Source organism: Acyrthosiphon pisum, chromosome A1 (assembly GCF_005508785.2).
Source record: "Acyrthosiphon pisum isolate AL4f chromosome A1, pea_aphid_22Mar2018_4r6ur, whole genome shotgun sequence".
In the NCBI taxonomy this organism is placed as follows: Eukaryota; Metazoa; Arthropoda; class Insecta; order Hemiptera; family Aphididae; genus Acyrthosiphon; species Acyrthosiphon pisum.
Genome location: NC_042494.1, coordinates 167,807,760 through 167,818,553, shown reverse-complemented (window position 1 = coordinate 167,818,553; position 10,794 = coordinate 167,807,760). Strand labels below are relative to the sequence as shown.

Here is a 10,794-nt window from a genome sequence, read left to right as displayed (position 1 = left end):
TCGTCACGTTCGACGTAGGTGCAAGTGCTACATTTTTAGTGGGGGTGGGGGAGGGTGTGAAATTGGAGAAGTGGACTGACCAATCTCAAGTAGACATAATAACGAATTCAAATCTGTTTTAAAAAGTATTATCGCATTACTAGATCGATTAGAATGATAGAATGAAAATTGGATGTTTATTTTTTTAACTGTTTAATATATTATAAAAAATAGTATTTCGTCAGCAATGTTTTTCCCGACTAGCCCCGCATCGTGCCATAAAAATCTTCGTTTCAATAACTTTATTTTAAAAATAAACAATCTGTAATTTATACAGATTTTTATATTTAATATATAAGAAGTGTAAAAAAAGTAGTCACACAAGAGCAACACTTTATATGATGATTTGTATTTAAATAACAACCAAATAACGAAATCAATTTAATCAAAAAACTGATAACAATATTTATTAGTTTGATGATGTGTATAATTTATAAGTATAATAATATTTATAATTGCTAAATAAAAGAATATAATATACTATGTTGTATATTTTGTGGTTCTTGGTTCTAAAATAAGTCAATAACTTTTATTATTATTTAGAATAATTTAATCAAATTTGTGTTTCTCACGGTCGTATTACATAAAGCTCCACAATAGTGCAACCAACTACTTTATTTTCTACATTTTTAAAGTTAATCATAAGTTTATATTTTCCATAAAAATATACTTTGGGAAAGTTATGATCTTCTAATTTCTTAAAGTCAATCCCTGACGTAATATATGTACCCTGTAAAAATATATAAAAAAAATGGTTAAAAATACAATAATAATTTGATAGCGAAGCGCACACATTATTAATTTTATAATTATTATATTTTAATGCTTAATAAAATAGTCCCATATTATAACAGCATAACAATATGTAATGCATTTGTATTATTATTTGTTAATATTAAACAAACAATTTCAAGTCAAAAAATAATATTATATAATACAAATCCATTATATGGTTATTATATAATTATAGGTACAATAGGTTTTAATATGTTAAAAGGTTTGTTAAAATATGTTAATAGGTTTTAATATGTACCGTTGGTACTGGACAGCTATTAGTTGTACTATTAAAATCCTTGGTAAGTTTAATCCAACTATTACCACACAAATATTTTAAGCTACTGCATGCTTTGTTTGCTTTGATGGTATTTGAATTTGGTATCCAACCACCAGTTGAACCCCAAGATGCAAAGTTAATATCAAGCTACAAATAAATATTATATTACTTTAGGAAAAATGACTACAATCATCAACAATTCAAGAGTAATTTAAAAAATTTCATATTTCATTTTTTGGAAAAGTGTAAATCAAAAAATAAAAAATGTAGACTGACCGATCTCAAGTAGACTTGATGGCAATTTCAAATCTGTTTTGAGAATTCTTATTGCTTCACTATATCAATCGGTACGTTGGACAAAAAACACGTCTAAATTTTTATGTTACGCATGTGTTAGACAAAAACAGAAAATCACGGTATCGAATCCCCTTAAGACACACGATTCCGTACATTTTGTACCTACAATTTTAGTCCAATGTTGTCAGATTTCCATAAGGTTACGTGGATATTTGACTATTTGACTTAGTTATAGCGTTTTATGTACGTTTGGCGTATTCGTAACTATATGAGGGTCCAAACTGCAGACGATTGGATTTTGCCGACCGACAGCCGTATTCCTCCAAACGCAGTATTCTGGAGCATCTAAAGGACGTTTCAATCAAATGGCTTTATAGCAGACAAACTACGTTTAGATCACGCAATCAACGAATATAAACGAATATTTGATTCATAAAAATATAATAAAATATTTGTAACAAGTTCCAAAGTATCAAATTATAATTATTTTTACATTTTATAGGTACGTAAATAGGCTGTGACATCTTGAGACATATTGCTCATGACTCGAGAATCATGTGGTTACCCGCCGGTTTGAGCAAGGCCTCCAACCACGAGCCGAGACCCGTATGGCTGGAGCATCGTGGATTTATTTTACCATAATAATATAATAAGAGGCTAAAGTGATGGAAATTGGAAACACAGGTATCACAGTAATAACAATAATAAAACAAAACTCAATAGACAATATTTTGGTGAGTAAAACTTGGTGCCGAGAAAGCTCAAAACGGGACCCCAAGTCCCCACCTAATTGCGCCTATACAAATTTACATCAGTGTTATTTAATTGACAATAATAAATAATAAATGGCAACATTGCACAGAAAATCGTACGTAATGTTGTTTTTGGGGTAATTTTGACAATCCATTGTTTGATCAAAATCGTACGGAACTGTGTTTCCAAAAAGGTATAACATACGGAATATCGTGCTTTATCGGTTAATTCCACTCCTTCTACCATTGATGATAAATAAAAATAAGTAACGTGGGTCATTTCATAAAATAAAATATCCACTCTATAATACAGGGTGATTCATTAAGCGTAAAACACTCATTATCTCAAAGAGTATTAATGTTTTTTAAAATATTTTTACATACTTTAAAGTTGTTAAAAAAACAACGTTTGTATTAAAAATCATATTTTTAAATATTTTTTTTTCCTTATATTTTTTAAGTTTTTTACTTTTTTGAATGGCAGCATACAGTTTTGATTTAATTTTCCAAAGCAGAATATTTTGCTAAGTACTTTGATACATAAAAATCGAATTTAGGACGAATAGTTAATAAGTTATAAGTATTTAAAGATTAGACAAGCAGAATAGTGGACGAACACTTTTCGAGGTAATCCCATACCACTCCATTCCACCCATCTAAGCTTTAAATACTTATAACTCATAAACTACTCGCCCTAAATTCAATTTTTGTGCATCAAAATACTTAGAAAAATATTCTGCTTTGGAATATGAATTAAAATTATATGCTGTCATTCAAAAAAGTAAAGAACTTAAAAAATTATAAGGATAAAAAATATTTAAAAATATAATTTTTTAATAAAAACATTGTTTTTTCAACAATATGAAACTATCTAAAAAAAGATTATCAAAAACATAAATACTTTTTTGAGATAATGGGTGTTTTACGCTTAATGAATCACACTGTATGTATCATATTAAGATCTAACTAATGGAGTTGATATGTTTATGTATTTATGGTACAAAGATAGTAATATATTTAAACCTCTATATAACGAACTTCCAATTATTTCGTCAATAGAAATATTTTTTAGAACCATAATCAGGTAGCTACATATGCAACTAACTTAGCCTACCCAGGCGTCACCCGAAAATGTGAATATTTCAAAATCCATTATATATGTACTTATACGTTATAGTAATAATAGTACCAACATCCCCTCAAAATCTCAAATGAATCAGTTTAGTAGAGTTGGCGGTACGCCGGTACGTTGGTTACGAATCAGTCAGGGCTTCTCCTATCTATTATAATATATTATACATATTCAATTTAATACATTTCTCTAAATAGTTCTAATTTATTTTTTAATATACGAGATATCATAATCTGGAGTTTCAATGTAGTAAAAATATCTAAAATGAATTATTATAATATTTACTTACTTTAAGAGTATCGTCAAAAGGTATCATAAATGTTAGATTCCCTTTTAACTCCGTTATGCTAAATGTCTTTTTACTTATAAACCAATTGAATTGAATTGGATTGTTTTTTGTTGATTCACAATGATATAGTTTATCATACACCAATTTATATTCTCCCTGTAATAAGGGTAATATATTATATAGTTATCCTTACTAATAAATGTCAAATATCAGTTATGCACATAAATGTTAGTCATAGAAAAAATGTATCATGTAATATGTTTAATAGATAAAGCAGATTATTACTAACCATAGGCAAGTTTGGCATGAAAAGGTTGCTGGATTGAGACGATGAGAAAAACAAAATAAGTCCGAACGTTTTGGTCATCATTATTCTGTCTTTGATTTCAACAATAATTATAGAGTGTTTCATATACGTTTTCAACAGTAACTGTCATGAGTTATAAAATATATTTATATATTACATAGATAGTCGATAGGTTGAGCTGTAACCTCTAAAAATATTGCCGGAAATATTTATATAAATTATATACAGGAAAAATGTGATGAAGTTGTCACGGAAATTATAAATTTACATATTTAAATAAATGGTACAAAATATTTTTAAAAAAGTTTCTTGTAATTCAATGTTCACAAATGAAATCATTTTAAAATGAATAAAAAACAAAAATCCTACTTATTTTATATATCCGCAGTGGCAAATTATTGACTCGGTTAAAATTGAATATTGATATATTTTGAGCAATTAACATGCTGTAACCTTAAAAAATGTATGAAAATATTTGTACAATTTTATTGAAAAAAGATAACAAAGAACGTCCGGAAATGATACATTTTCAAATGTTTATTGAATCGTAAAAAATGAGCTACACGTCATGTTTCAATTTCCTCAGATAAAATCGTTGTGCAACGAACCAGAAATAAAAGATGATACCTATAATATAGGTACTATAAATCATCATGTTAGTAGATTAAATACATACCTAGTTAAAGGCACGGATCCAGGGCAAAGATCAGGGGGGGGGGGGGCAAAAAATTATTTACAACACAAATACAATTATTATAACAAAATATTACACTTAATTCTTAATTTAAAAATGTTATCATAATATATGAGAATATAGGTAATCAATGTGATAAATAAATTATTGATTATTTAATATAAAAAGGGACAATGTGAAAAGAAGTTTAAATTTTGTTTATTTGTTATTTACCTAATAGAATATAATATTTATATTTATAAAAAAAATATGTCTGGGTGGGCTAGGCCCCTACCCCCCTCCCCCTGGATCCATCCGTGCCTAGTTATCAATATATGGGATCAAAAATCATAATATGCATAGGCGCAAATAGGGGGGCTTAGGGGGAATTAGCACCCTCAATTTTAAAATTAGCACCCTCTAATAATTTATGTGTATTTGTGTCAAACTTCTCCTTACAACAACAAAAAAAACCATAAAAGAGTTTATCATCAGACTTGAGGGTATCAGAGTATAATGAATGAAACAATGAACTCAAAAACATTTTTAACTAGAATATAATTATTAAATTTTAAATTCGATAAATTTTGTCAATATTTTAACTTTAAATGGTAATAAAAAAAACTAATAAAATTGAAAACTAACAATGTCCGCAAACAGCTCAAAAACAGTCAAATTATTTTCAATTCAAATCATTTTATCGTGTATTGAATATGCTAATATAAACATTCAGTGAAATTTTCGTGCTTATACAGTCATTCAGGGGCGGATCTTGGATATTTTGATAGGGGGGGCACATATAAATTATATAATGATTCTTTGATGATATAATTAATAATACATACTCTTATTTTTAAACAAAATTGGTAATAATAATAATAATGATAATAATAATGTTGATTACATAATATCACATACCATATAATAATAATTTATACATATATGTAGTCATTAATAAGTAAATAAGTAAAAATATTTTTATAGGTTCTCATATTGCCTCATAGGTCGAATTGAAGTTTTCGTTTATGTTTTTTAGCAAACACATCTAGTACTTCTCCTGGTTTTACTTGAATATCTTTATTTATATGCAACATTGCTAAGCCGTTAAGTCTTTCCTGGCTCATTGTTGATCGTAGGTAAGTTTTAATTCTTTTTAAAGAACTAAATGACCTTTCAGCACTTGCTGTTGTTATAGGTATCACACTAAGAATTGTTAAAAGACATTTAATGTTAGGAAACATAGATGCATATTTAAAAGCTTCCATTGAAGAATCAGCCTTTTCTGGTTTATTTTTCCAAAATTGTTTCCATAAATTTAACTCACCGCGTAGTGCTTCAATACTATGAGGTAAATCTGCTTCATATGTCTTAGCCTTCAATATTTTATCGTCTGAAGTTTCATAAGTAAAATAATATTTAGGAATAATTAATTTTAAATTAGTAATAACTGAATCATTATTTTCATTGGCACAGTGAGTATAAAATGCAAGAGGCTGTAAACTTGCAATTCGAGATTGTACTCCTTTAAACGCACCACTCATATTCGCGGCACCATCATATCCTTGTCCTCGAAGCAGAGCAAGATCTAAATTTTTTTCTTTTAATATTTGTATAATAGTGTCAGCTAAATATTAACCAGTTACATGTTCAACCTTTGTGAATCCAAGAAAATGTTCCCGTATTGAGCATGTGTCCGAATCAAAATACCGAACACAAAATGAAAATTGTTCAGAAATACTTACGTCAGTCGTCTCATCAGCTAAAATACTATACAATTTTGAAATATGAACTTTTTGAATTATTTTATCACTTATAACATTTCCGCAGCAATCAATTAAATCATTTTGCGTCGTCTTACTAATATAGGTAGTATTTTTTGTTGCAGATTTGAAATGCTCTTTTAGAATTTGATCTCCAGCATTAATACGAAATTCTAATAAAGCCTTAAAATTTCCTTTTTGATTTTTGATATCGTCATCAACAGAATTTATAGAACCATCATCTCTATGACCGCGTAAGGATATATTTTGTAGGCCACAAAATAGTATGGTTTCAATAATAGGGATTAATTTTTGCCTATTTTGTTCAACTTTACGTGTCATAGCAGTGTCTAATGTTGTTTCTATATTTTGTATTTTTCCATTCATAACACTTATGAAATTATCAGATTTAAAAACACAATTCTTATGGTAGTCATTATTTTGATGGGCCTTAAAATTTTCTTTTGCTTTTTTGTAAAGAGATAATGGTATTGTAACTAATTTTCCTAGTTTTACACGACTACGACCTCCCTCATCGCTTCCAAATAAAACACATATTCTACAAAAAGCTCCTCCGAGCTTTTGGCTATAAGACAACCAGGGATACTCATTTATCCAGTGAAGTTTAAAGGAACGATTTTTATCTCCTTGAGAAATTAGAGGAAAAATAAAATTTTCATGTGGAATCCACGGATCACGTAGAATATCATAAAGTTCGTCGTCTTTTATTTTATTAAATTTAAAACCTACATAGTTGCCAATATCTCTTGTATTTGAAATTTCAGTAGCAGTGGAATGAATTGAGTTGGATTGATCGTCTTCATTTTGGGGCATAATTTCATTTTCAGACTTTTTGTGTACAATATTATCATCTAATTTTGTTTTTTTAAAAAACATTAATATATTTGTATTCTGACGTTTCTTCTCCATGATTTGGATTTATACGTATTATAAGTTTTAATCCCAAATAAAAATAAATCTAAAAAATACAAATAAAGTTCTATTAAAGAATGTATGAAAGAAAATTACAATTTGGTTAAACTATTTTTAAATTAATAACTCGATAGTTTTCTATAGGTATGATTAACAGAACATATTATATAACAATAACCTAACAATTTACAAATAATATAGGTAGGCTCTACGATTAGCAGCCGACAATGACGAGCGTACACGCAGTTAATTTTAAAAAATAGAAATAAACTACCCAATATATTAGTATATTTTACCGTATGGACGACGCTGCCTGTCGTCCAAAACTTGAATACATATAAGATGTATAAGCGTCAATAGACAATAAATATAAACGTAAAAATATGCGATTAATCAGCGCTTGTGAAAAAAAAACATACTTCAATAAGTTAATTAATGGTTTGTCACAATTACACTAAGCTTAATAGTGGTGGTTTTGGTTGTATTGTTATGAAATTAAAAATATAAACTTACATTTAGCGTTGAAGCGTAGCCCTTCGTCTGTAGCAATTTCACAATTACACTATTATTTTATAAAAATTATAGTGTTATAAGTTATAACTTATAACAGTGCTGTGTACTTGTGTGCAGTATGGCCAGTACGAAATTAAATTGTAAGTACCTATACCACGTCGTTGTCGCGGCGTCGCAGCGGTGTCGCGCGTTAAGATAACGCAAGACGTGTGCTCCGGGCCTAATGGTTATAAATAGAGATCGATAAGATACTAAGCTGTAACTCCTTTTATCAGTTTAAATGTACCTAATTAATGATTTTACTAGTAGGTAAAAGGTAGTATTATTTTTATTTACAACTGTATTTTTATTTATATGATACTCGTAGACGTCGTAGTAACATAAAAAAAATGTTGATAGAAAATTGACAGGGGGGCACGTGCCCCTGTGCCCCTCCCCTGGATCCGCCACTGCAGTCATTCGTTTTATTTACAACAAAATAAGAAAAGTGTGACATGAGAAATCTAGCGAATGTCAAATGTTTTAAAAATATGAATTTAAAACGCTGATAAAAATTAAATTTGATTTGCTTGTAGACATTTTTTTTTTTCGATGAAGGTACTCAAACTTATGAAGAATCTTGTATTACATTTTCAAATCATAATATACGTTTGTACTTAGGCATACTTTGAATCTGAGTTAATTACTACCAATATTATTATAACAAGAATCAAATACCATTAGGTATTACCTTAGCCACCTAATAAAGAATCCAAATTAATGCTATTGTAAGAAAAGTATGATAGGAATTTATGATTGGAAAAGTATGAAATAAAAAGTAAATATCCTAGACTAAAAAATATGAAGGCTATTACCACAGATAACCGTTACATTTATCTAGATGAGATAATTAGATGATTTAATAATTTTTATCTAGATAAGATAATTAAAAAAATAATTTTATCTAGATAATTCCAAACACTGTTTTTAAATGGTAAGGTTAGAAATCAAACGTCTAAAATGGGAACAACAGATGCTACACGTAGAATAAGGGATTATATCAATATATTATATGAGGATGGAAACCTCTTAATTCAAATAGCCGGCCATATGATGGACGGTTATCTTCATGGTCAAGTTGGCCCGCAATCATAGTTCACATAATAAATTATTTATTTTATATTGATAAATTTATTGATATTATTTATATTTTTCGGACAGTTCAATTATTTATATTTACATTTTTTGACAATTTAATTGTTTATTTTGTATTATTACATTTTATTTATTCACGTTCTACAAATTATAAGTTGTATTTTAGATTCATGGTGTAGCGACTGTTTTTTAACTAGATATAAACGAGGTAATCTTATTTTTTATCTAGATACATTTTTCTTTAAATTATCTGTTATCATATCTAGATAATTTTAAAGTTATCTGTGCACAACACTGGACTCGTAGATACTCGGTATTAGTATAAATTATAAGTAGCTCAAATGATCCAAAACATTTTAAACACTATATTTGGCACACAAATGCTAATATAAATAATATTTGGTAACCTACCAATTATTATTTTTCAAATTAATAATTTAGGATTTTTAATTATTTTTAGATTATTGTTTTCAAAACAGCGTGAGCGCTTCTCTATAATAAACGAATAATTACGTAGTGGTAATCAGAAGATGAATTTAAATTTTAAATCCAACTTGGTATATACTATTGTTTATTATAGGTACTGTTTATTGTGCACAAACTGCTTTTAAAAATAAAAACCATTCCACTAATAATATTGATTCATAGACCTTATACTGGCACAGTGTACTCTCGGTAACTCGAAGCTCACAGGGGAAAAAATAATTTGACTTATTAAAAATGTCGAGTTACTTATTAAAATCTTAATGTTTGATTGTTATTTAAAGGGGAATTTTATTTGTTTGAGATGTCGAGAATTTTGAGTTATTAAGGTTCTAGTTACCGAGAGTACCTACACTGTATACGATCTATGCATTGATTTTAAAAATTTCAATAAATATACATATTATAGGTATATTATCTAGTGCGTTTTTTTATTATCAATACAAAAGTACAATACTGTGTTTCGACCTATATAATATAAAATGAAATTAAGATACCAAACACGATTTTATTATTATAATAAATCAATAGTTAGATTGTACAACAATAAGTCTTCAACGTGTAACAGAAGCACAATTAATGTCAAACGTATATATTACTATTATTGTTATTAATTGATGGCAATTAAGAAATTAAAAACAAAATTCAATGTAAATAATAGCATTTTTAATTATCGAAGCATAATTATATAATATACGACCCGTCAAAATTCATGAAAAAATAAAGCCTATATGAATTATATTTAAAAATACATGTTTTCATTTGAATTTTAAAAGTTACCCTTAAAATATCCCCTTTTTAATAAATAATAAAATAATTAATATCAAATTAGTTTAAAATATAATATGATTCAAAAAGGTTTTCACATAAGTAATTTTTTTCTAATAATATAAATATGTCATATTAATAAAATAAGAATAATAATATCAAAATAACACTTGTAAATTCCTAATCATACTTTTATTTTTGCAGAGGTCGACTATGCGGATGTGAGCTGCGGAGGCTGCGACTATTTATCCCACGGACATGTTCCCGGGCATACGGTAGAGTCCAAGAATTTAAACGTTTTCTTTTAATTGAACAAGGTCATGTCTGATTAACAAAATGATTGACGGTAAAAATGGGAAATACTAATTTGTATTCAATTTTACAAATCTTGCAATCTGAATTTAATTTTTTTTCAAATTCGATTTTAATTTTAAGAGCACGCGTTGCACCGGCATTTGTTGTCTTCGTCTTACAAGTGCGTAGTATAACAAACTTTATGCTGAGTAGATCATGTTTAGCTCCGTTAGTTTACAAATTAGAGTGAATTTTTATCTTGTAAATTTTAAAGGTAAGCTTAATATCTAGGCAATGTCATAGGCTTTTTATTATATTTTAATTTTAAACAGAGTTATGAGTGTTATAAAATTGGAAATTGTTTGT

The 10,794-nt window shown here is 27.9% G+C and overlaps 3 protein-coding genes across 3 annotated transcripts; all 3 read right to left on the bottom strand.

Moving 5' to 3' along the window:
• Positions 1 to 464: 464 nt before the first annotated feature.
• On the bottom strand, positions 465 to 4,671 carry LOC100570244. The gene is made up of 4 exons (XM_003246636.4): positions 3,853 to 4,671; positions 3,564 to 3,719; positions 1,073 to 1,240; positions 465 to 769 (listed from the first exon to the last, which is right to left on the bottom strand). Exons 1-4 carry the CDS (start codon positions 3,973 to 3,975, stop codon positions 608 to 610), a joined length of 609 nt encoding a protein of 202 aa, XP_003246684.3. The 5' UTR covers positions 3,976 to 4,671; the 3' UTR covers positions 465 to 607.
• A 773-nt stretch (positions 4,672 to 5,444) lies between these two features.
• Positions 5,445 to 7,857, bottom strand: LOC115033649. Its single transcript, XM_029486653.1, has 2 exons — positions 7,750 to 7,857; positions 5,445 to 7,282 (listed from the first exon to the last, which is right to left on the bottom strand). Exon 2 carries the CDS (start codon positions 7,231 to 7,233, stop codon positions 6,175 to 6,177), a length of 1,059 nt encoding a protein of 352 aa, XP_029342513.1. The 5' UTR covers positions 7,234 to 7,282; positions 7,750 to 7,857; the 3' UTR covers positions 5,445 to 6,174.
• LOC115033593 (52 kDa repressor of the inhibitor of the protein kinase-like) lies at positions 5,542 to 6,084 on the bottom strand. The gene is made up of 2 exons (XM_029486428.1): positions 6,045 to 6,084; positions 5,542 to 5,933 (listed from the first exon to the last, which is right to left on the bottom strand). The coding sequence occupies exons 1-2, from the start codon at positions 6,082 to 6,084 to the stop codon at positions 5,542 to 5,544; spliced, it is 432 nt and encodes a 143-aa protein (XP_029342288.1).
• Positions 7,858 to 10,794: the final 2,937 nt, after the last annotated feature.

What these genes read in the sequence shown, in the direction of transcription:
- LOC115033593 (XM_029486428.1), bottom strand. Translation starts at nt 6,084, where the DNA reads ATGAGTGGTGCGTTTAAAGGAGTACAATCTCGAATTGCAA. An exon ending in AGTACAATCTCGAATTGCAA is followed by an intron (nt 5,934 to 6,044) that starts GTTTACAGCCTC and finishes ATGAAACTTCAG; the next exon opens with ACGATAAAATATTGAAGGCT.
- LOC115033649 (XM_029486653.1), bottom strand. Translation starts at nt 7,233, where the DNA reads ATGGAGAAGAAACGTCAGAATACAAATATATTAATGTTTTTTAAAAAA.
- LOC100570244 (XM_003246636.4), bottom strand. Translation starts at nt 3,975, where the DNA reads ATGAAACACTCTATAATTATTGTTGAAATCAAAGACAGAATAATGATG. An exon ending in TCATGCCAAACTTGCCTATG is followed by an intron (nt 3,720 to 3,852) that starts GTTAGTAATAAT and finishes CCCTTATTACAG; the next exon opens with GGAGAATATAAATTGGTGTA. An exon ending in ATAGCTGTCCAGTACCAACG is followed by an intron (nt 770 to 1,072) that starts GTACATATTAAA and finishes ATATTTTTACAG; the next exon opens with GGTACATATATTACGTCAGG.